Genomic DNA, 25,295 nt, shown 5'->3' on the forward strand with positions numbered 1-25,295 from the left:
GTCCCTCAACGCCGGCTGCCCCGCTCCCCAGACGGCTGCGGGCACGGGTGGGCGCCGGGGGCCCCGTCGGGCCGGGGGGCTCCGGCAGGCGGGGGGGGGTGACGGGACACACACGACACGACACGACACGCAGGGGCTCCGGGCCCCGGCCCGTTGCGGGGATGGGGGAGCGGGGCCGGAGAGCTGCTCCGCGCCCCACTCCGCAGCCCGGACACCCCCCCCCGCGACGGGGCGAGACTCGGGGGCGCTTTCGGACGGGGGGGAGCCCCGGGCAAGACAAGCCGTGGCGGGTGGAGGACGAGCCGGTCCTGAGCGGCGGCTCGTCCCGGGGAACCGTCCGCGGGTGGGACGACGGCGGCCCCGGGCTCTGCCCACGCGGGACGGGGAAGCGGCGGGGACGGGGTCCCGCTGGGGAACCGGCCCGTCCCCGGGCTGCGCCGCCGGTCCCGCCCCGCCGCCGCCTTTCATCGGGGGTCGCCTCGCCCCACCCGGGGAGCCACGGGTCCGGGAGATCGTTTGGCGGCGGACGGCCCCGGGGGCTCCCCCGCTGCGGCGGAGGGGGTGGGGGGGGGGCAGAGCGAAAGCAGCGGCGTTTGGGTTTTTCTCCCCCTGTTTTGCCCCGAAATTCCTGGGGAAGGTATCGATTTTCCACCGGTGCGAAATGACGGAGGGTGCCGCCGAAAGCCGCGGCGGCTTCTCCCGCCGGGGGTGTCCAACCCCCCCCCCCCCCGCGGACAGCCCGTCCTCCGTGGGCTGCGGCTCCCAGCGCGCCGCGTCCCGCTCGCCCCCCGTGGCGGGGGGCTCCGCGCTCCCTCCCCCCACACACACGCATCCCGCATCCCGCACCGCCGGCTTGCTGCCCTTAAAGTTCGCCTTTCCAAAAAAAAAAAAAAAATTAAAAAAAAACCAAAACGTGATTCGGTTCCACGACGGGAGAGAAAGACACGCGGGTTCAAAACGCCGTGCTGTGGCGGGAGGGAAAGTCTGTTTTTTCCCGGGGGCGGCAGAAGCCCGTTACCGGCTGCCATCCCCGCTCCGGACACCCTCCGAAAACCGTGCGAGGGACGGAGGGAGAGGGTAGTGGGCAGACAAAACAGCGAGCGAGGGGAAGACGGAGGAAGAAGGGTTTATTGGGTGGTTTATTTTGCAAACAAATTTCTTTTAGCCGAAGGGCTGCGGTGCACCAGGAAATGAGATTAGTTCTACCTTAAATTTCCTCGCAATCTCTCGCCGTAATGCAGCGTTTAACTCACCGTGAGAGAAGATGTCATTTCACATAACACTGTGCTAATGGATAAGTCTTCCCCGACCTCTCAAGCACAACAAATCTCAGGCAAGCCCATCGCGCACGACCTGTTAACTTAACCAGTTCTGCCGCCCGCTCGTCCTCCGCCGCGCTGCCCGGCGCGGGGCTCGCCAAGGAATTGTCACGCCTTTCTTGGGGTGGTTAAAAAGAAAAAAAAAAAAAAAAAAATCTTCCCTCCAGCCCCGCTCCGTGCACTTCCTATTTGTTTGCCTCTTTTTTGTTTTTTCCTTTTTTGTTTGTTTGGGTTTTTTTAATTAACGAATATCAAAACGTCGAAATAGAGGGAGAATATCGCATAGCAAACTTTTCCGTTCGTCGGAAATGCCGGGCGGCTTTCCTCCCAGAGATTCGATTTGGGGTGGGAGAATACATATGTACACGCATATCTATACATAATCGTGTGCGCATATATACGAATAGATACACGGGCACAGTTCGGCGAGTGGCTCTATCTACCTGAATAGATAAAGACGTATTTGTATCGGCTCTTTCTCTGCGGGAAAATAAACCTCCGACAAGCCCCTTGCATCCCGCCGCCGTCCGTTCACCGCCAAAACCACCCCCGCCGAACCACCGGCTTTACCGAAGGGGAACGGCGGCTGCGGGCGGTCGTCCCGGCCCTGGGGGGGGGGGACACGACACGGACGGGACGCGGCAGACCAGCCTCCCACCCCGGGACCGCCGTTTGTCCGGACCCCCGGGGCAGGTTTTTTTTTTCGGGGGGGGGGGGGGGAGGGTCGGAGGGTTGGTGGGGTGTGGAGCCGGCCCCGTCCGCGATCGCGCAGGGCCCGCCGCGGCCGTGTCAGAGAAGTTGAACTAGCAGCCTACTTACTATGCATTGCTGCAAACGGGTCGTGCTTACAGTGTATTTCCATCGGAGCGGTCCGGGCCGGGGCGGCCTCGCCGAGCAGATCTCGATTCGCCGCCGGCGCTCGGCTTTGGGGCTGGTGGGAGGGGGCCCGGGGAAACAGCCGGAGACCGACCAAAAAACCAACCAACCAAGCAAAAAAAAAAAAAAAAAAAAAACCACAAAACAAGCAAAAAAAAAACCCCGAAAAACCAAAAAAAACAACAACCCCCTCCCCCCCGCCCCCCCCACGACCGGGGGGAAAAAAAAAAAAATCCACAAGAAAACCCCGAAGAGTCCCGCCCCGAGCGGGGTCGCGGTATCCGACAGCGCCGGCCGAGCGCGGCTCCCCGCTCCGCTCGCCACCTCCGGTGACTCCGTTGGGGGGGACGGGACACGGGGGGGGACGGGACTGGGGGGGGGGGAGGGAGGGCGGAGGCGGGGGCGGGGGCCAGGAGCGGCCGCCCCGGGCTGCGCCTCTGCCCCCCGGCCGCTCCACCGGTCGGTCGGCCGGCCGCCCGCCGAGCTTCGGCACCCGCCTCCCGGTTCCGCGGCGGCGGCGGAGGGGGTGGGGGGGGCGGGCGTCTCCGGTCCGGCGACCGGGAACCCGGCTCTTCCCTCCCCGACGGCTCTTTGTGCTGGCGGCGCCGGCGGCTGCGCGGCGGCGGCGGTGGCGGGGCGGGAGGCAGCGGGGGCGGGCGCCCCGTCCGCGGAGCTCGGTCCCCGGGGCGGCGGCGCGCTCCGCCTGTGCCGCCGCGCCACCCCCCCCCACCACCCCCACCCCCCCCCCCCGCCGCGCCGGTTCGCAGCAAACTCGCGGATGCCGGGCGGGGCGGCGGCGGTGGGCGAGGGGAGCGGCGGCGGGGGGGGGGGGGGGGGGGAAGGTGTGCGAGAGGGCGGGGAGCGGGGCGGGGGCCGGGCTCTCGCCTCGCCTCGCCGCGGCCGGCCCCGCGGGACCGGGGCCGCCCCGTCAGCGGCCGCCGTCCGACCTGGGGCGCCGGCGAGGCTCGCCCATCGTCCCCGCCGCCCAGCCGGGCCGCGGGGGCCGCGGCCGCCCCCCCCACCCCCGCCCCCCCCACCCACCCACCGGCTTCCTCCTCTCCCCTCCCGCCGGTCGGCCACCGGGTTACCGGGGCGGCGCGGCGCCTGGCTGGCTCGGGCGGTGCGCCCGGCGCGCTGCCGGCCCGCGGCGGGGCGGCGGGGGGTTGTGGCGGGCGGAGGGAGGGGGCGGGGGCGGGGGGCGGGCCGCCGCGGGGGCGCGCGGGGGCGGGGCGGAGCGGGACGGGACGGGAACGGAGGGGGGAGATTGGGGGGGGGGGGGGCGCTGCCGCCGCCGCCGCCCCGAGACCGCGCCCCCCCCCCCCCCCCCCGCCGCCGCCGAACTCCGCCACGGCGGGCGGCGCTTCAGCACCGCGCGGCCGGACAGCGGCGGAGAGCGGGCGGGGCGGGGCCCCGGCCGTCAGTCACCCGCCCCGGCCAATCGCAAAAGTTAACTTGCCGGCGCCCCCGCGTTGGCCGCTTGGGCGGCGCCGGTGCCTATTGGCGGGATACGGGCCAATGGGGGAGGGGAGGGGGGCGTGGCGGTCGCCGGGAGGGGCGGGCACGCCGCCACGCGAGACCGGGGGACCGGGCGGGGGGGAAGGGGGAGGGGGGGGGGGGGCGGCGGCGGACCCCCCGCGTCCCGGGGCGGCGGGCGTGGGACCCCCCCCGAACGGCCGGCCGGGTCCCGGGGCCGCGGAACCCCCGACGGCCCGGCGGAGCATCTCGCGGCCGTGGGACCCCCTCGAGGGGGGTGGACGGCGCGTCCCGTGGCGGCCGTGTATCACCCGGCGGCCCGACTCCAGCTTCCCGGGGCCGTTCGTCTCCCCGAAGGCCCGGAGCCGCGTCCCGGGGCCCTGGGTGCCCGACGGCCCCCGGCCCCGCCAGCCCGGGCAGTGGGTAGGGGCGCGGCCGGGGTCTCCGCCCGCCCGCGCTCTCCGCGGTCGCGGAGGGGGTCGGAGGCCCCGGGGGCCGCCGCCGCATTCCCGGGGCCGAGGGGTTCCCGCTCCGCCCGCCGAGACACGGCTCCTGCCCCCGGCGGCTCTGCCACCGGGCAGGGCGAGGAGGCGGCCGGGACGGTTCCCGCTCCCACCCCCGCCCCGGGACGCGCCCGTCCCGCCGCGGGTGAGCGTGGGGTCGCGGCCGAACCCCGCCGAGCCACGCCCTCGGCCCCGGTACCCGGCTGCCGCCCACGCCGAAGGGGTCGGGGACCCCGCTCCCCGTCCCGGCGCCGCCGTGGGGATGGGTGGGCGCGGAGGGCGAGCTTCACCCCCCTCCCCCGGAGGGAGACCCCCCACCCCCCGTCTCGCCGGCCGCCCGCCCCGCTGCTCCCACGGCCTTCGGGGCTTCGGCGGCTGCAGGGCAGGGCCGGGCCGGGACCCCCCCGCTCGGCGGCGGGGGACGGGCGGCCGCTGCAGCCTCCGCCGGCGGCGGCGCGGGGCGGGCGAGCGCGAAGCGAGTTTTCGTTGAAGGCGAAACTCCCGGGTGGCGGGGCCGGGACGGGGACGGGCACCGGGGGGGGGGGGGTCGGGATGGGAGGGCGGGGTCGCCGCGGGCGGAGCACCCCTCCCTGCCTGGTCTTCATCCCGGCCTTCGTGCCCCCCCCCCGCCTCCTCCTCTTCCTCCTCCTCCTTCTCCTCCCCCCCGCAGGTGAAGCGTCGTGTCCCGTCCCCCCCCCCCCCCCCCCCCCGCCCCGGTCCGACACCCTGCAGGGATGCGGCGGCAAAAGAACCGGGGCCGCCGCGCTGCCCGACCTGCCCCCGACCCGGCCCGGTTCGGTTCGGTCCGGTCCGGCCCCGGGGCAGAGCTGCCGCTGCTGCCGAACCCGCCGCCCCCCGCCCTCCCCCCCGCCCCCCGGCCGCCCCTGCCGCGCGGGGCGTGCGGCACGCCGCCATGAAATGCTTTATCGATTAAACGATTATTCAGGCGATTTAACTAATAAAAGGCCCCATCGATCGCTTCGGAATTGCATTCCGCTACCGAACCGCCAGGCCGCCTCCGGCCCCGCGCCCGCCACCGGCCCCGCGCCCGCCCCGCCGCCACGATCCCCCGCGGGGACGCGGGTGGGAGGCTCGCCGCGGCCTTTCGCCGGTCCCCCGGTCCCCTCTCCCGCCCGGCCCCAAGACGCCGCAGGGCCCCGCGGACAACCGGGCGACCCCGGCGCCGGTGCCCCGCCGCGGGACACGGAACGGCGGGGGGGGGGGGGGGGGGGGGATCGGTAGCCCCCGCGCCGCCCCGAAGGCCCCACGGGGAGCCGGGCCCGGCCCCGCCGCCCGCAGCCGACTCTGCCCCGCACCGCGGCCCACGCGTGACGGGCCGCGGCGGCGTGTCTCCGCCACCCCCGCGGCGCCCGGACCGAGTCCCACCTGTGCGGCCGGCCCGGGGGGTCGCGTAGGTTTTCTCCAACTCCATCCCGGCTGTTCAGGACTTGGGGAGGCGGACAGAGAGAAAAGTTTCCGCGTCGTGTTGCTATCGCCTTCCCGTTCCTTCTTTTTTCTCCTTTTCTCTTCTCTTCTTGTTTTCTCTTCGCTTCTCTTCTCTTCGCTTCTCTTCGCTTCTCTTCTCCTTTTTTCTTTTCCTTTCTTTTCCTTTCTTTTCTTTTCCTTTTTTTTGTTTTCTCACTTTTTTCTTCTTTTTTTCTTCTTTATTTTCTCTTTCTTTTTCTTCTTTATTTTCTCCTTTTTTTTTCCTTTCCTTTTTTTTTTTCGAGGGCCTCTCGCAGGTTGGAATAATTCAACTCTTCCGCTCCCCGCCGAGCTTTTGCAGCTGATCAGTGAGCTGAAACTAAACGTTTTAGGTGGAAAAAAGCCTCTGAAGGAACCGTGAAATGATTAAGAAACTAAAGAGCTCCTCGCCATGTGAGATCATGTCCTGTTCTCTAAAACATCACAAGATGTCCCCAGACGCAGCCAAAACCCAAGAAAACTCTGACATCTGTTGTAGCAGGAATCAAAGTTTGCTCGCAAACAGCCGCCCCCCCCCCCCCCCCGACCGCTCCGCCGGCTGCTGCAGAGTCGGCGGCACCGGCAACCGGCGGCAACCGGCGGCGGCGGCAGCACCTGCCCGCTCTGCCTCCGTCAGCCCCAGCCCGTCACCAAATTTTCAGCTGAAACGACTTCCCCTTCCCGGGCCGGGCCGTGACGCCGCAGCCCCGGGGCCGCGCTCCCCGACGGGACGGACCGCCGCGGGGGCGGGACGGGGACTCGCCTGCCAGTGCCCTGGGGGGGGCGGCGGAGGGAGCCCCACCGGACCGCATCCCACCCCCCCCTGCCCTGCCCTGCCTTTGGCCCCCTCGCCCGGGGAAAGCCCGTGGGCCAGAGGGGAGGTCGGGGGGTCGGGGGCGAGCGGCCCGACGGAGGCGCTGCGGGGGAGGGTGTGGGGGGCTGCCTCTGCACCCCTCGTTTGCACGGCGGCCTCCAGCCGGGACCCAGCTGCGGCTGCAGAGCCACGGCCGCGTCGTGCAGGCCTCGGCGGCGTGGGTGAGGGCGGGGAGAAGGGGGGAAGGGGAGAATTCACGAGGCCTCCTCGGTCGCTCCCGGATTTATTTTTCAGCAAAACGACTCGGGGAAAAAACCAAACAAACAAACAAAAAAAAACCACCCCAAAACCAAAAACCCCAAACAAACAAACAAACAAAAAAAAACACCAAAAAGGCGCTCCCCTTCCCAAAGGACAAAATAAACCTCAGCCCCGGGGCGCCTCCCGTGAAAGTGGGCCCGGCGGGCGGCCCTTGCCTGCACCGCCCTGCCCGCGCTGCCCCCCTCGCCCACCGGCGCCGGTAGCGAGGTACCCGGCTCCCACCCGCGCCCACCCACAGCCCGCCGCCCGGTCCGTCTCCCACGGAACCCTCCCGGAACGTGAAAACAACAGTCCGCTTGGCTGGGGGGGCGCGGGTGGGTGACGAGCGGCGGTGGGCAGGGGCGAGGAGCGGGGGGCCCCGAAGGGAGGGGACCACCGCTGCCTGCAGGCAGAGCGGGCAGGGGCAGCCCCGCTCGGGTCGGATCCTGCATGGGAAGGAGGGACGTGCCGGGATTTGGGGATGCCAGGCCGCTGAAGAGGCTCCCGGCCGCCCCTCCCGGCGCAACCCCGCTCCCCACCGGCGGCAGACATAGATGCGACTCTCCAAAATTCTCCCGTTTCCCTCCCGCATCCGAGGACCGGCGGCCCGCCCGGACGCGCTCCGCGGTTGAACCGGGACCGGGCCCACCGGGGACCCCCGGCTCCGTCCAGCGATCAGCCGCGGTTGGACGGGGGGGGACGGCTCCTGCCTCTCGCCCTTTTGCTTCCCTTTTCAAGCAACGTTTCTTCTCTCTCATTTGCTTAACATAAAAATAACCGGCGGCCAGAGCCCCCGCTTTTCCGCCGGCTCGCCCCGAAACGCCAGCCGCCGTGCGAACGACCGCTGCGGGATGGTCGGTTCCCTGCGGCGCTGACCCGGGCAGAGGCAACCCCAGCGGAGCCACCCCAAATGAACCGCAGGACCCCCCACTCCCCCCCCCTCCATCCCTCCAGACGCTTCTCCTCTCGCCTCCCCCCCGCCTCTGCCGGCCACGCCAGCCCACGGCCCCGGCAGCAGCGAGGAGCCCGCCAAGCGTTTGTCTGACCTCACGCAGAGAAAGGAACGAAAAACACTTTATTGTCCTTAAAAACAGCCCGCGGGGCTCCCGCATGCCCTCCCGCCTCGGCAAAGGACCCGGCTGCCCGCTCGCCCCCGGCCCGAGGAGAGGCGTGGGGAGGTGATGGAGGGTCTGCAGCGGGGCCCACCGCGGCTGCAGGGACACGCACGGCTGCAAAGACCCACCTCCCCCGGGGGCCGGAGGGAGGTGGGGGGGGTGTTCGGTCCCGGGTTGCAACGGCTGGGGTCAAACCTGCACTGAGTGTCCCCGTCCCCCCCCCAGGAGCGGGGCTCCGGCCACCGCAGCGTGTCCGCAAGCACCGGGACCGTGCGTGGGGGGGGGAGACGACCCCCGCGCCCGCCCCCCCCGCCACCCACCCGCCCCCGGTGCCACCACCGAGGGTGTGATTTAAGACCGGCTGTGAGGAACCCCCGGACGACCAGGAAAAGCCCCCGCCGTTTCCCACACCGGGGCAATACTTGTAGTGTCAGCAGGGGCTGGGAACGACCCCCCTCCCCCGTCCTGCCGCCACCAGGAACGGTCCTGGGAAAAAGGTTTCCCACTCCCCCCTCCGGAGCAACTTCTGCGGGAATGTGGAATCGTCGCGCCCCCCCCCCCCCCGCCTGTCTGAACCCACACCCCCCCGGAAGGACAGCGACACTCGGGAACCAGCCCGCCGCAAATCCACGGCTCCAGCCGTGGGGGGGGGGGGGGTCCCCGGCCCCGCACGACCTCAACCCTGTTTTGGGGGCCTGCTGGTGCATTCTGTAAGCAGGAGGAGGCAGGTGGAAAAACAGCGTGGAGAAGAAACGGTGGTGCCGCAGAAATATCTTCTCAAGAGTTTTCCAAGGACAGTTGTTGTTGCCTGCCCTCTTTGAAGGAACAAGAAGATAAAAACCCTGGCCTAACCTTGTGTCCTGTTATCTCTGGTGCATTAACATTAGGAAGTGAAAGGACAACTGGCTCGGAGGCATACTGCAAACCCAGGCGCTGCTGGAAGCTCGGATTGCGGCCAGAACACCAAAAAGTGCCAGAGCAAAAGTACCTGCATTGCCCAGCCTCCCCGGGTACCAGCCTGCTCTGCTCCTTGGGCAGCTGCCTTTTCCTGAGGCATGGTTCATCATGATTTTGGGGGAGTGGAGGGGCAGCAGGTCACACAGAGCATCCGAAGCCCCGTACCACCCTCAAAGCTACGCGCGTTTTCTCACATTTCTGCAAAACGCACCGATACCAGATGTGGAAGAGGGGGAGCGCTGCTGCAAATGATGATCTGCCCCTCCGCCTCGGCAGGATCAGAGGGTGGGGGGGGTTGTTTTTTTTTTTTTTCTCTGCAGTACCATAGCCTCTTTTTCTCCTGACGCCTGTCATTTTAAATTCAAAAGATGGGAGATCTAGTGGCGATCGTGGCCCAGTGTGTTCCGAGAGATAAAAGTGAACTCTGCGATGGGTATGCTAAGCAGACTGAAGTAATTTAAAAGGTGTTAGATGGGCAGCCCTGTACAGCGGAGAGCAGTTGGGGTAGCATCATCAGCGATCTTTAGAGAGCAGTCCATGGGAAGCCATCAGGAAATGAGGCTTGGAAGATGACAGCGTGGCAAGAGGCATCCCCTCGGCAGCGGAGTTTGCTTGGGCAGTCCACGCGCGGAAGAGGTGCTGTGTCCCGTCCCCCCCTCCGATGACGATCTAGCAACTGGAGATTAATGGGGAGAGATGTCGACACCCTTCTCAGCGCTCCATTTCCCAGTCTGGTCAGTCCAGTAAGAGGGCAGAGCTGAGGTGGCGCAGCTGACAAACCCGGTGGGTTTTATTTTCGAGAGCCTGAGAGGAGGGCAGGAAATGCTGAGAGACTTCTCTTTTTCAGTTAATATGCATTATGACTTTTGCTATCCCCTCACCTACCGCCAACTGCTGCCTCAGAAGTGCTACTGGTCACACTGGGCAGCGAGCAGCGCGCCGGGGGGGCTCCGTGTCGGGGGTATTCGGCAGAGAGAGCTGCTGCTGTGCTGCAGCAGCGAGCACCACGGCAGGGTGAAATGCTTTTCTGAAAGAGCTGCCTGTAGCTCCGCTGTCCCACAGCCTGAGGGCTGCTCCTTGCCACCCCTTTCTGTGCCTCCGGGACCTTTTTTCTACAGTCCACAGCCACACAGTCACCAGGGCCTGCGTTTTCAGAGATAAATTTGTGTCAAAGCAGAGGACCAACCTACTTTGTCAAAGCAATTGACAGCCTAAATCTGTTTTGACAGCCTAAATCTGTTTTATCATCCTGGTGTGGAAGGGTTCAGGGCCAGAGTGAACGCTTCAGTCCCCTCTCTCAGTCACTTTCACTGATCTCGAGTGTGGTTATTTTGATAGTTAAAAAGACATGGTTTTAAAAGTCAACTTTGCAGAACTTTCTGCCTGGTGACACGCTTACATGCACAGCTGAAAATGAGCCAGCATCTGAGGGAGGCCAAGCCACACCAGATGCTGGCTTCTACCTCTTCCTGAGAGCTCTGTGAGAAACCCCACCGTATCCTCTGAGATTACTGCAGTGACGTGGTAGAGCGAGGGCCTGCCCTCCTGGGAGCGCAGCACGGCTGGACTGCAGAGCTCGGGCTTCTCTGGCCCCCTGCACGAGAGCTCCTCCTTCAAAACCAGCAGAAGAACGTTAAGACAAGGGGCCATCAGCAGCAGAGCCGGTGTCCTCCAGCCTGCGTGCGGCATCCCGGCAGGCTCTTCGGGAAGGCGGGGTGCTTGTTTGGGATGCAGCAGCAGAGGTGGGATGAGCACTGCTTTTGGGACCAGAGTGTGGAGTGGAGGAAACAGGCACCCGAAGGCTGTGGTGTCTGGGGGTGCAGAGCAGCCCCTGCCTTGCCAGGGGAGCCGCAGCCAGGCCAGGGGAAGGTGGGAGAAGGGAAAGATTGCCAAGTCCTTTGCCACACGGGAGACCTAGGGAGGTGCGGCGGTGTTCCTGGGGACCGCACAGGTCTGGGCAGAGCACAGAGCAGGCATCAGATCTTTGCAGCAGGAGGGCAGGGGCGTCGTGAAAAAGCACCCTCGACGTCCACCCCTTTGCCACCCTTTGTCACGTCCACCCTTTGTCAGGCGCTTGGACTTTTAACAGTGCCCCTGGGCACCTAGCAAACGAGATGCCCTGAGGGACAGGTTGTAACCTAACTTCTGCCCTAAGCAGAATGGAGAAGCTTGCTGCCGGGCTGCCGTTTTTGCCTGGAGGAGCAGCTTGCTCAGTTATAAGGCCTGCGTCCCTCTCTCTGAATGCATCCTCCCATGGATATTTTGAAAAGAGGGGCCCATTCTGGCTATGCTGCAAAGTAAAGAAACCAAGAATGAGGAATTTTTAATGAGAGCTCTGGCTGGAAGTGATCGACTCTACTATACAACGCTTGCTTTTCCAGTCTCTCTCGAGAAAGGCAAGAACAAAAATTGCAACCCAAGTCCATCCTGTGCTGTAACTTTTGTGTTTGCTGCTATTAAAACGTTGAAAAAGGTCAAATTGATTCCTTTGCTTTGAGAGTTGCTGGGAGAAGAGGTAGATTGGAAGATAGGAAGTTAAATCACTGAATAGTCTGCTTCCAACAATTGCCAGTGAAGAGGAAAATACAGCTGATTAAGTGAGCCCTTTGCTAGACACAGAAGTGTCCAGAAAATGCATGAAGAAGACAGGAGGTTAAGAAATCCAAGGCTGTCTTCAGGCTCAAAAGAAGACATAGCCAAGGTATTAACTGTTACCTTTCCTAGATTAGGTTTCATGTTAATAACCCGATTCTTTCCTATTGATTGAAAAACAGCGTGGTGGGTCACAGCCTCCGAACACATAATCAAATAAATGCCAAAGTCAGACACTGGGCAGCATTCAGAGTCCGGCTCTGTCCTGATTCTCTCTAGATCAGATGTTTAATACCTACAGAAACACAGTACAATATTCGCCTGCTCCTCCTTGGGTAACTGGTTGATCCCTAGGTAAATACGTCTCTCGGTCGACATGCTAGCACATACGTAAATAGATGCTCCTGTAAATCCCAGCTGCCAAAAGATTTTTCAACTTAACATATTTTGCTTCTAAAGAGATTTCAAATTTTCCTTCGAATATTTATTAGATACATCGTAACATGTGCTTTAGGTAGGTGTTTTAACCGCCACCCTTCAACTGCTTGCAGAAAGGTTTCCTTCCATAGTTTTAGGAACCATGCCAGTACATGGAAGAACATTTAAATAGGCATTTTATCATCCTAATCACCAGAGCCTTTGTGCAGCAAGAGCTATGTATTCACGGCAGATATTCAGAGGAGCAGTGCACTAGCATGGATGAAAGTGTTTGTACATTTTCAAGCCCCAGGCCACGCTGCTACAACCCAGGAAGCTTTTCATCCACAGCAACCCTGGCTAAAATCCTGGTTAGAGACAGGGGCTGGGGAGGGTTTGGGCAGAGCAAGGTGGGATGCAATCCTGGGTTGCTGGACTCATCTCGTAAATGGGTACTGCAGTTAGGACCTGGGGCAATCAAAGGACTTGCCCGCAGCCATTTGCCTGATTTTCACATCTGCGGAGCCCCGCCAGGAGCAACTCGGATGTTCCCCCCATTACTGTGGACAAGCAGTTGTCTTTTTGACAGGAGAGGATGAAGCTCTCTGGTTGTTTTTTTTCTACCTCTTTTCATATGTGCGCCCAAAACCACTTCCCAAGGTCCCTACATGCCAGAGTAAGTTTGCTCACAGTAGGTCTGCCTTTCACAGTCCAGGTCCAGGAGCTAGCTGCAGCCAAAAAGTCAGGTCTTGCACCCTTCTCTCTCCCTCCCCTCTGCACTGTAGCTCTCTCTGGGGAGCTGAACTGTCAGAAGACAAATCATTTCTAACCCTCCCGGAGCGGCTGTCCTGTGCAATAACTCCCTTAACTGGCCCACGCTGCACCGCACGAACACAAATATTGCTGGGCAGGAGAATGCAGGGGCACGCAGTTAGGGATGGGGCCCGTGGAAGGTGGTGCTGGGCTGTCTGTTGGCAGCGACGTGCCATGCAGGGCTGCAGGAGAGCAGCTCGCAGGGGCAGCACCTGCAGCCAGGTTTGCTTGGACACCAGAAAGGAGCAAAGGACAACGGCTGGACCCGCGTAGAGGTTGTATGTTCTGGCCGTGATGCTCAAAAAGGTAATTCCGTCTCTTGCCAGCTCTGCTCTCTTTCCATTCTTTTGCGGCTCAGGGTTTCCATCACCACATCCTCCCAGGATCCAGCTGCAATGGTGTCTGACAAACTGGAAACACCCGTACCAGGCCAGTGGGACAGGCCTTACGAATTGCACCCTCATCAAGGCGACTCCACAATGGTTGCCCAGCACACGGTTTGGCCAGCCAAGTGCCAGCCTGCCAACCTCTCTCTCACTGCAGCGCTACCTCTGCTCAGCACGGACGTTTTTCCAGGGACCATTTATTTCTTTTTGCCTTCTGCCACGATATGCACAGATCAGGCCAGTCGCTCCCTCCTCCCTGCTCGTGTCTGTCTGTCTCTGCTCTCCCACCTCTGTCGAGAGTGACGCTGCTCACCCTCTGGGCTGTAGTGCTGTACAGCGCTGTGCTGCGTGGTACTGCTCTGCCTAACAGCAGACTGAGGAAAAAAGTCTGTTGACCACTGAGGGAAAAAAAAAAAAAAAAAAAAAAAGGAAAGTTTCACCGCATTTGCTATCTGTACTTTACCAGTTATTTTACTGCAGAAGGTCAGGAAGGTTTCTTGCCTTTTCATTTCAAAAATCAACTCCTCCCCTTTTGCTCTCGCTGTGTGTCTCTCGCCTGCACCCAAGCCATTAGCCTCATAGCCTCGACTTACTCACTGGCATAAAATAAGACAAAGCATCTCTTTCTCCTGGAAATCCTCTCAGGCAGTGTTTCAAACCGCCTGGCTTTGAAAAACCCCCAAAGAGGCAGAAGCAGCCTCCAGCTGCAGTCCTGTGCAGCGTTGTCCTGGTTTTGGCTGGAATAGATTTAATTTTATTTCTGGCAGCTGTTATAGTGCTATGTTTTAGGTTTAGGATGAGAAGAATGTTGATAACACACTGATGTTTTCAGTTGTTGCTAAGTAATGTTTAGTCTTAAGTCAGGGATTTTTCAGCTTCTGATGCCCAGCCAGCAAGAAGGCTGGAGGGGCACAAGAAGGTGGGAGGGGACACAGCCAGGACCCAAACTGGCCAAAGGGGTCTTCCATACCATGTGGTGTCATGCCCAGTATATAGACTGGGGGTAGTTGGCAGGGGGAGGCAGATCGCTGCCCGGGAACTGACTGGACATCGGTCGGTGAGTGGTGAGCAACTGCATTGTGCATCACTTGTTTTGTATATTCCAATTTTCTATTATTATTGTTGCCGTTTTATTATTGTTATTATTATCATTATTATTGTCTTCCTTTCTGTTCTGTTAAACTGTTCTTATCTCAACTCATGAGTTTTACTTTTTTTTCCTGATTTTCTCTCCCATCCCACTGCGTGGGGGGGAAGTGAGCAAGCAGCTGCGTGGTGCTTAGTTGCTGGCTGGGGTTAAACCGCGACAGGGGTGAGCAAATCCTGCTCCGCCCCAGGCACCGCTTATCCTTTCACCTCTGCTCTTTGCAAAGCCGGGCACTTCACCCCTCCCTCAGCAGGGAAAGTCACTGCTCCCTAATGCTACACACACACGGACTTGCGAGCTTGGGTGGAATCCATCCCACGGAAGCGTTGCGAAGGGATGGTCTGTGTGGGATGCGAGTAACTCGTACTGGTTCAGCTACGTACAGCGAGAGGTCGGGGGTGTTTTCAGTCCTCGCGTTCCTTTGAGAATAATTACCGCACGAGATTGTTTTTTTCCTCTCCTTAGGTATTTTTGGTGTAATTTCTTTTTCTTTATTTGCATTCACTCTAATTCTGCAGGGCGGGGGCTGTGTTTAGAGCAGATGACAGAGAGCTCTGCTCTTTATCATCACATGGCGAATTGTAGTTAACTGGAGACTTTAAGAACAATACAGAAATCTATTTCATTAACTCCAGATACTGCTTACCTCCAATTATACAGCTGTATGAAAATTACTAAGTGTGAAATATAAAAAGGTTGTCTTGTAATTGAAACCTTTTTTTAGTTAAATTTTGAAATCAATAAGAAGAAAATTAAAAAAGAGCGGTTCGGTAACACTTACCCTGTTTGCTCACTATATAGCTATAACCACCATGAAAAGCCATTTACCTTGTGATATGTTCTGCAGGAAGGAAAACTGAAGAATTTCCTTGCTTGCTTGCTTTAAAATACGGTATTTCAGTTACGCACAAGGTGAGGCAACACGTGTGAGCAGAAATACAGGATGCACCACCGAAAGGACAAAACTCTGGTGATCACAGCTGGTGGGCAGGGCTCCTCCGCCATCTCACCGGCAAAAATCACGATGCAAAAAGGCTTCCCCCCCACCTTCGTGCAGCAGACCCTCAACGCAGGGCCTGGCGATGCCGGGGGAAGAGCCGCCTGCCCCATCCGGAAGGGACCGCGGGGCCAGCCGTGGGCAGGCACCTTCTGGCACCCCGGGAGGCAGGACCAGCTCTGCCTGCCCGCACGATGCTCCCTGGGGACCGCTGTGTAATTGCCTGCTCAGCAGCTCAAATGGGAAGAAAAGGCTCATTTTCCACTACCATCTAGCCTCTCTCTTTTCTCGGGTTGGAGATCCTAGCGGGTGATTTGGTGGAGCGGTGGCTCCAGGGATGAAATGGTGTCTGATAATGCCCAGCTGAGCCCAGGCGCGTGGGTTCGGGGGACAATCCTCCTGCTCGCACGGGATGTGCTTCTGTCACCCAGGCTCGTGGCAGCCTCCAGCACAACGGAGATTGTGAAGATGAACCCTCGTATCTAGCATCACTAAAGCGGAACAAAACATTCTTGAGGGGAATTTCCTCACTGCTTTTACAGCTCTGCTCTGATATTTACTTCGCTCATTAATGCCGCTATTTTAGTTTTGTCTCTATTTCTTGCCCTATAGGGCATATATTTTGAGTATAGCAACCAATTTGGGGGGAGTTTTTCAGAAGTTTTGCAGCAAGGCGCATGGGACGTTGTTAACCCCTTGCTTCCTGAGGGCACAGTGCCAGCTGCCCAGGTGGGAGACCTCTCTGGAAACCCAAAGTGTGACAAAGATCGTGCTCTTTGGCAGGGCTGCCTTTCTCTGTTCCTCTCCCTAGCTTTAGGAGTCAAAGAAACCATCCTGGCCCGTAGTCCAACCTCACCCGCAGCACAAGACAGATCGAACTAGTCACCACTGTGAAGGAAGATGCCACCAGCTCTTTTTCTGGCTGTCATGATCTGGTCAGGAGGGTTGTAAACCCAGCTGGGTTTACGCTTTGCAGCTTGGCGTGGGTTATCAGCAGGTAGTTCCCCATCTTTCTGTCTCACTGTCTGGCACAGCAGGACAATATCTGAGGTACACCAGTGGCACACTTTAAAGGAAAGTCTGTCCAAGCCTGAGTAGGGAAGTATAGTGGTACTGGATGGACAGTGAGGGAAATCTACAGGGACAAGAAAGGACTCAGTCTGAAAACTAGAAAGGCTCTGGCATGGAAGACAGAGGGTGTATGTGCCCCTAGCCTGGATGGGCATTTGGGTCAGAGGGCAGGGCTCAACGTGTCCTAAAATCTGCCAGATCTACGTGGTTAGGGCAAAAAGACACCAGCGTGAATCTGGGTGATGACCAAGGCAAAGATCTGTGGAAACTTGCCACTGCTGTTATCTCACTCTCTTGTTGCAAATTTTGCCATGTTTTTTGCTAAAAGTTCCACCACTTGGGTTCATGTGAAACCCACCAGGCTGTCAGGTCTCTGGAAAAAGCAACACATTTAGCATCTGCAGGACTGCAGAGGAGAAGCTACAAGAGGCAGCTCCTGAGCGTGCAAAGCTAACAGCAAATAAGAAGGCTCCACGTTAAAAGAAAAAACTTACTTTGCTAACTACATTACAATTCTGTGGCTGGTGACCTGACAGTTTTGACTGCTGTGGGTTGTCTGTACCACCTTACCCACAGGAGTTGCACTCAATACACAGCAAATGTTTTGATGACTACCATGACTAGAGACTTCAGGAGGGAGCACGGGCATCTTAGAGGATAGAGTTGAGTCCAGCCCGTCCATGCCTGTCCTCTTCACCACTCAGCCAAGAGGCTGGCACTCCCAGCACTGTTAGGAGGAGAAGACATCTCACCCACCCCAACCATTCTCATTGCCTCACCAGCAAGGAAACTACGTGCTCCAGACAGACAGACAGAATATGAGCAGGACAGCTTCCCCCCGACCCCAATCCCTCCTCAAACCCGCACTCACTAACTAGCAAATATTATTACTACCACAGGAACTAGAGGTCTCGAGCACAGCCTGGCTCCCCAGTACACCAGCAGCTATGCAACCTTCACCACTAAAGACACCTTACACACATGCTCCTTTTCCTACTGCTAGCAGTATTGTTTTTTTTCTCTAAAAAAAGAATACCACTTGTGGGCCGTCCATCTACATCCACGTCTTTTTAAGAAGGAGTCATGGTGAGATAGCAGACACCTGAAATGCAGATCCTCGTCCTGCCTACGTAAGCCACCTGGATCTCATACTAGTTAATTATATCAACCTAGTGAATCCTACCCTGCAGCTGGATGAAATTCAATCTAACAACTTCATTTGCTCTGGTTCAATACTGGCCTTTTAAAATACAAAAGTCTAACTGCAAACTACAGTCTTTAATCCAACCTTCAGATCATGGGCCTGAAATTTTAAAACCACACAGAAGAAGGGTTTTTCTACTTGCTGTATTTGCTATCTGAATATTGCAAATGATTTTAAAAACAGAGTTGTACATGTATATCAGATATCATTTGAAGTAATGAGTGTATTTTTCTAATCTTCCCAATGCCAACCTAACAACCCATTTCCAATATCATGCATAATAATTAATTTGTTTTCTGTATAGTAATAAGATTAACAACTTCACATTTACACGGGGTACTGAGTTATGATCAAATAAAATATGTTCTAATGAGAAAAATTGGAAGTGGCAGCAAATCAATGTTCCACTCAGCAATCCAGGTTTATGTGTGTTTGTCTATCTTTTCTGCATGTATTTTTGTCAAGATTCCACTGTAAACAAGATAATTTCTTTCATGTTGGGTTAGCCTGGGTAAATATGTTTAATGAACAACAAATACATCGTAAACATTGAAATAAATCTAAATACCTCAGAAAACATCCTGGAAACTATAGGGTGCTTCAACAGATACGGTATACTAAATATGAGGCTACACTGCATGAACTCACCACACAGGGAAAGCTAACATCAGGCACAGCTTGATTTCAAAATAGTTCTTAAATGCTTTATTTTAAAAGATCCACCTCTATAACATGTATATATCAAAGAAGCTTCTTTTTGTCAATAGGACTGGAAATTTTGCCTTTTTTTAAGTAAAATACTAGCAGAAATCAATGAATTCTAACTGAGCAAGACAAAGATCAGAGGGATTTCTAGTTCTTTCCAGAAACTGATACTCATAGAACAGCCAGTGCTAAAATACACTGCAGTGACTGTGCGAACCTAAACCTCCAGGACTGATCCTAACCATCCTTTTTCTAGGACTCCCACTCAAGCCCACGCCTCTCAGACAGTGCAGTAACAAGGTGACCAATCTATTTCTGCAAAATATGTGAATGAATAATTTCACTTGAGCATTTATGTACTAACACTTACGGCATCCATCTGCCCTCCCACTAATAGGGAATTTGATACCAAAGAAGCAGCAGGTCTCCACAACTCTTTTATAGTCTAGCAAGCCATGCACTGCCTGTTGCGATACGGTTAGGGTGATACTTGTAAATCTCTTGAACACAAACGAAGCCCTCTATTACTAGGCAAAGCCCTTACATCTTCCTGGGGCAGGACGCTCATGGAGAGTGAAGACACTTTATTCAACACCACCACAGCAGAGCATATTTCCAAACTGCCGGGACAGAGATAATTGCTAGCATGTCATCATCCCAGGCAGGACCCGCTCAGAAAGGGGAGCTGGGGGGACCTTGATCAGGAAGTTTCTCTGATCATACCTCCACCGAACTGCAAGGGAAGGTATTCTCCCAGCCAGTGGCAGGGATTTTGTACATTATCCTTTAGCTCCTGCGTGCTACAAACGCATCCCTCTCTCCTCCCTGATTCTCATGCCTGATTTGCAGCCTCTCCTCCCTCCCGCAGCCGGGCAATTCACACCGGGCGCAGGAGAGCCCCTGCCCAGAGGCAGACCACGGGTCCACGTGGATGCTTGATGTGGCTACAGCTGAAACAGTGGGAGGAGAATAGAGAGGACTGACACCCACGGGTGTGATGTGCCACCCAGACATCAAGACCTGAATCCCCTGGGTCCTGTAAGCGGGACGGGTCCTGCACAAGAGGGACTGAATCCACTATCGTGTGCTCAATCAGCACCGAATTGCATTTTCCACCTCCATGGGAATGTCCCTGCGGCCGTGGGGCTGCGCAGGTTCCCACACCCAGGCAGGTCTGTCCCCTGCCCTGACAGTGGCCCTCCAGCTGAAGACACCTTTCCTTTCGTTCTATTATTCCTGGGGCCATGGTGATATTTGATGAACGCATTTTTTGCCAAAGCCCTCCGTGTGCTAACCTGTGGACCAGATCTAGTCAGGGACACGGGCAGGAGGTCCAGTGAGTGAACCCAGACCCGGGGAGGTCTCTGCTCCCCTGATGTCCAGCACATGGGAGGCAGAGATGGGAGTTCCCTCTCCCATCATCTCCCATGGCTCAGGAACCACCACCGTCCAGCTGTCATAAATGCTGGCAGCTGCATGGATGCTATGGGGAATCTGCAAGGAGCATCACAGCAAAGCAGACCAAAGCCTCTTGCTACCAGAAATGCCTCCTGGCCTTGCTGAACGGGTGAGCAGGGTAATGGGATATGAACATCTGGGTCAAATTTCCAGAACAAGCATTTGCAGCACACCATCCTGCCTTGGCCATGGTCTTGGGCAGCTGGGTGAGCTGAGAAGGAAGGGACACAGCACCTAGGCAAAATACTGGGTTACAGCCTGCATGTCCCCTTTGGACATCTGCTTTACCATGGGAAACAGTGCCGGCACGACCGGGCAGGGTCCGAGGGTGGCTACGGTTTGCCTCAGCGGCCAGCCCAAGCATCGCCAGCAAGGCTCCGAGACCAGTCTGGCCCTAACTGCTGGCTGGAGAATGGTGAAAATGAAGCAGCTATTAATAGCTTGTTTGTATAGTTTCTGGTATACACACACGTTTCCTTGTCTAATTATAGGTGATTCAAGCTTCACTGCCTAACTGAGCAGGGCCGTCACTTCCCATAAGATCTTCAGTTGCTTACACCTTCACACCAGATTTTGAGAGTTTGGGCTGAAATTTTCCACACCATGTATATGACTCAGACCATGCTTTGGGTTTTTTTGGGGGGTGGTGTTTGTTTCTGTGTTTGTTTTCTGAAAAAGCTTTGATAAAAAGTAAATGTTTCTCAAGAATGTAACAATCATCACTGTATTCCTACCACAAATTTTTTTTCAGAGCACCACTTTAACCAGTTATTACCACAAGAACATCAGACTTTTGTGATAGGGGACTCCTTGGGGTTACACATCTACTTTTCTCTGCAGAAAGCCATACATGTTTGGGGACACAGTGAACTGCTGGTTCGTATATGATCAGCAGAGATTAGGCAACTGGCTGCTCAAACACCCAAATTTCCATCTACATTGAGCGGCATCTTGTCTTCCTTCCATTTCCTTCCTCTCCTTGGCCCAGCCAGGTGTTGGTTTCATAAGGTCAATGAGTAGTCTGTTTCAGCCTGGTCTGAACAGGGCGTCCTGGAAAAGCCTTCCCCTTTGGCCTTGGCTTTGGCCTCCCAGGGAAAGAAGGGAGGTTCAGCAGGTCGCCCAAGAATTGGGGTCCTTTCCTAAACACCAGTACTTGACATCAGGGCTGTCATGTTCTATACACACAGTGTAGCTTGTCTGCCCACTGACGAGCAGCCAGTCTGTCTCTCCAACACAGGAAAGACATGCCTAGGAGGTTTTCAGTGACATTTCTTGCCTACTAAATGCAGGGGATTCAACTAAACAGACCCACTATTTGCTTCCTGCAGCTGCTCCTAGAATTCTAGAACCAGAATAATTTATGTTGGAAAAGACCTTTAAGACCATCAAGCAGAGACACGTCCTCTCCATCACCTTTCTCCAGCACTGCCATATGAAACCCTTCCACTTGTGCTATTCTAGACCACCCTGCTCCTAGCAGCGTGCAATACCTGGACAGGCTCGGTAGCCCTAAGAGATCAGCAATTTTAGCTAACTACATTGCTGAAATAAGTAGCAGCTCAACAGGATGCTCAACAGGATGTTGAGCTAGTTATCTACTACTTACTTCAGAAATGGAATTAGCTAAAATTGCAATGTTTAAAATAGTTCCACAAGCATCATCATGACCATGATGTTCTTGTGCTGGCAGATGTGTTTACCACCCTTCTTCTCATCAGGTCAGGGGGTGGCTGCAGCCCTGTACCTCCTGATACCTCCTGCCAGAGCAGCAGCCGTCGCCGGCTGCCTTCCCATTGCCCTGGCGCAGAGCAGAGAGTTTTGCCTCCCCAGCCACATGCTGCCCTGAGCAACTGCCTGCTTTGCCTAGGCTTAATACGTCCCATTTGCCTTCACAGGAGACATGGTGTTTTGCTCCCGCAGCGTCCCCGGGGATGTGCCTCTATAGTCTCTACAGCAGAGAGCAAATACCCCGAGGCAGCCACAACCGGACCCCGGGCAGAGCTGCTCTCACATGGACACTTCACCACCACAGAAATCTTCTCCATGCCCACTTACACACCAGCTTTCCGCATTTATCACTGGCACAGACACCGTGAATCCAGAGATCGTTGGTCACGAACGCCGAAGACTATGCCCAAGTATTGGAGTCTGGAAATACCGTCGGGGGGGCTGCCCCTGCCGTGTGCATCCCTCCTTGCAGCTGGCAGGAGCTCTCCTGGAAGCCCATCTCTGTAGCCTAAGGCAGGAGGAATGAAGCCGGGCTAAGGCTGACTGGACGCTGTTAACGGCACAATTCCTGCTCCGTTTGTCCTCCTGAAATGAAAAGTGAAGGAAAAGGCAGTGGGCTGTGAGGTGGCCTCGTAGTTAAAGTTGCTGCATCTGTTGGCTGTGGCAGCGCATCGGCTGCCGCATTTGTATGCGGCACTGCTCAGACTACTTTGGGCTTGTTTTGCCTCCGCACTGGCCTTACTGGCTGTGTTACCCCTATTTGCTGTACACCTCGTGCGAGACACCTGGGGTCTGGCCCTGTCAACAGCCAGCTGCTCCTGAACGCCATTCAAATCAAACATCGCTTCGCAAATGCCCAAGGGAACGATAGCTGAGCTCTGCAGGGTGCTGCAGGGGGTCGGGGCCGTGGGGACATCTCCTGGCATGGCTCCGTTCTCCGTCTGTAGACCCTTGTGCGTGGGGAAAGCAGATCTGCGAGTCTGCAGAGCACGCCTAGAGAAACACACAACCCGGCAATGCTGACCCCAGCAACTCCTGCGACTCTGGCTAGGGCTGATCTGCAGCTCGGAGACCATCGCAGCGCGGTCCGAGGGTTTCCCCTGGGTCCTGATGAGTCCACGCTGCAGCAGTTCACGTGCTGCGTTGCACTGGGGCCGGTCTGGTTTGCTCTGCATGAGCTGCTATTCCACCTTTGGCTGCAGAGCAGACAGAGCACCCTGCGGTGTTAAATATTGAATGTCTGCAGGAACGGGCTTGGGAGTGAGGAGAACCTGAGAGCTAGCTGTGTCTTCCCTAACTCCCAGCATCATCTCTTCTGGTCTGCCCATTCTCAGAGCGAGATAAGCAGTTCTCTGGTGGGATCTTCTTCCCATGAACAAGCACCACGAAGGCCACCAAGAAGAAATACGGTGCTGGGAGCAGGTTCTGGAGTTGCATGGAATAGGATGTGTGGCTTCCATCCCTAGGTGCTGCCTGATGAGGTCCAGCTGTTCCGGAGAGCCCCCAAATAGGAACCCCTACATCGCTACCCCTCTCTTTACTGCCAGCTCCTTGCAGAGGCTGCAGTATCCACTCAGGGGTGGGAAGGCTGGATGTGGTCCATCCTTTTGCAGCTGCACCTCCTGGCTTAGCCAGGGCCCAGCGCCAAAGCAGGGGCTGATGTGGGATACAGAAAACAGAAGAGGGGTTCACCTTGCTGCAGAAGCAGCTATGGGGTAAGCTGGAAAACTTGCTGGGTTTAACTGGAAATCCTTGTGCGCAGGAGGAAGGTAAACTGGACTGCAAGAAGTAAGCCTCCACCCACGCAAGAGGATGAGGACTCATTCGAGCAAGTGGATTGATGGTATTTCTCCCAGTTCTGTGACAGAACAGGTAAAATCTCCGCTGCTGCTGTTCCCAGAGAGGGAGCGAGGTGAACAATCACGAATCTCTGGTAGAGAGGCAGAGAGACCGCTTGGTAAACTACGTGAAAGCTTGTGACGCAGCTGGAGTCACCCTGGGGTGGGCAGCGCAGACCTCCCTCCGGGTGGGTGGGCTCCTGCCTGTGAGGATATGGAGCGGGGGGAAGAGGGGAGAATTTGGTGGAGGGGGCTCCCGTGGTGACACCACGCTGAGATGTCAGGTGCTGTCAGGAGAGTCCACTGGCTCCGTGCTGCCGTGATGGGTCCCATCCTGCCCTTCCCCGCTCAGCCCAGACAGGGATCAAGGGAAGGGGTACAGAGAGAAGCCGCATGAAGTGAAAGGACTGGAAACCTCGTGGGCCCAGGCTGCATGGGCTATTTCAGTTATCAAGGAGATTGTGAGCACTATCTGTAAGTGCCTTCTTGGGAAGAAGAAATTTGACAGAGGGGTCTGTGCGGTGCAGCAGCCAAACTTAGAGCATGACCCAGCATCTGGAGCAGATGCCAGATAAACTCAGACTGGAAATAAGGTGTACAGTTCTGAACAGAAAGGGCAATTCACCACCACAGTGATTTACTGAGTGGCACTGGAAAACTTTAAAGGAAGACTGATTTTCTTGTGCGTTACATTTTTCCCCAAACGGGGTGCTATCATGGTTTAACCCCAGCTGGCAACAAAACCCCACGCAGCCGCTCACTCACCTCCCTCACAGTGGGATGGGGGAGAGAATCAGAAGGGTAAAAGTGAGAAAAGTCGTGGGTTGAGATAAAGACAGTTTAATAGGGAAAGCAAAAGCCATGCGCTGAAGCAAAGCAAACCAAGGAATCCATTCCCCACTCCCCATGGGCAGGCGGGTGTTCAGCCATCCCCAGGACAGCAGGGCTCCATCACGCCTAAGGGTGACTTGGGAAGACAAACGCCATCACTCCAAATGTCCCCCCTTCCTTCTTTTTCCCCCAGCTTTATACGCTGAGCATGATGTCCTATGGCATGGGATATCCCTTGGGTCAGTCGGGGTCACCTGTCCCGGCTGTGTCCCCTCCCAACTCCTTGTGCCCCCCCAGCCTGCTCGCTGGTGGGATGGGGGGAGAAGCAGAAAAGGCCTTGGTGCTGTGCAAGCACCGCTCAGCAGTAACAAAAACATCCCTGTGTTATCAGCACTGTTTTCAGCACAAATCCAAAACATAGCCCCATAGTAGCTACTATGAAGAAAATTAACTCTATCCCAGGCAAAACCAGCACATGTGTTTTCATCAATTGCTATGGGAGCTACCAGGAAATCGTTTAGGGGAGCTGCATGGTCTGCATTGTCTGGGTCATACCTCCTGCTCATGAGGATTCTTCCCACATTTTTAAATACCAAAATGTCTATAATGATCCCCCAGAAACAGAAGGTGGCATTTCAGGTCAATGCTAAGTCAGCCAGCAGCAGACATCTATCTGTTCTGTGGGGCAGCATCCGAGGAGCAGCCTGTTCCCTCACTGAAGGCTGCGGTCCCGGCACTTGCTCGGTTTTCCATGCTTGTCTCCCCTCATCTCACAGCAGGGAGGCACACTTCAGAGACCTCCTGGAAGTTTTGTTCCTGCAAGCATTAAAAATATCATCAGCCTAGACAGAAAGACTCTCAGGAAAGCAATGTTAGATGACACCAAGATCTCGGTGATAAAATAACCAGCCGGGAATATTACAGTACTGCCTTTGTGAATGAGGGTATTTACCAGCCTATCAACCCAAGCTAAAGTCATCGCTCCTTCTGCTCACCTTTCCCTCAAACCCTCCTGGTAAAGGGAGAGACATGGACCACGTCTTCAGCTGGCACAGACTGACTCTGCTCCAAATCTGTGCTGATACCCTTGTTTACATATGGCCTGAAACACACTTAACGCTAACAAGTAAATAAAAGCCCACAGTTCGATTTACTACACAATTACACTTGCAAAATAAGAAGGAAAAATAAGCCTGTATCAAGCATTGATACGCACATTTTTTTCAAGCACAAGTGACATGTGACAATGCGGATTTGCCCTCTGAGATGTCAGAGTTTAATGAAGTA

General features: G+C 57.0%; 1 protein-coding gene across 7 annotated transcripts in view; it reads right to left on the minus strand.

Annotated features, from left to right (window-relative positions):
* PAX5 (paired box 5) overlaps nucleotides 1–6,121 on the minus strand; it is a 137,193-nt gene extending 131,072 nt beyond the window's left edge. For 5 of the 7 annotated variants that reach the window (XM_069775978.1, XM_069775977.1, XM_069775974.1 and 2 more), the window contains exon 1: nucleotides 5,558–6,121. In XM_069775978.1, the coding sequence (XP_069632079.1) occupies nucleotides 5,558–5,603 (46 nt within the window). In that variant the 5' untranslated portion in view covers nucleotides 5,604–6,121. Of the gene's footprint in view, nucleotides 1–2,138; nucleotides 2,347–5,557 lie in introns of those variants that run through there. The other 2 variants (XM_069775975.1, XM_069775973.1) reach the window with 1 other exon arrangement.
* Between the last annotated feature and the right edge of the window lie 19,174 nt (nucleotides 6,122–25,295).

Source organism: Haliaeetus albicilla, chromosome Z (assembly GCF_947461875.1).
Source record: "Haliaeetus albicilla chromosome Z, bHalAlb1.1, whole genome shotgun sequence".
Classification (NCBI taxonomy): domain Eukaryota; kingdom Metazoa; phylum Chordata; class Aves; order Accipitriformes; family Accipitridae; genus Haliaeetus; species Haliaeetus albicilla.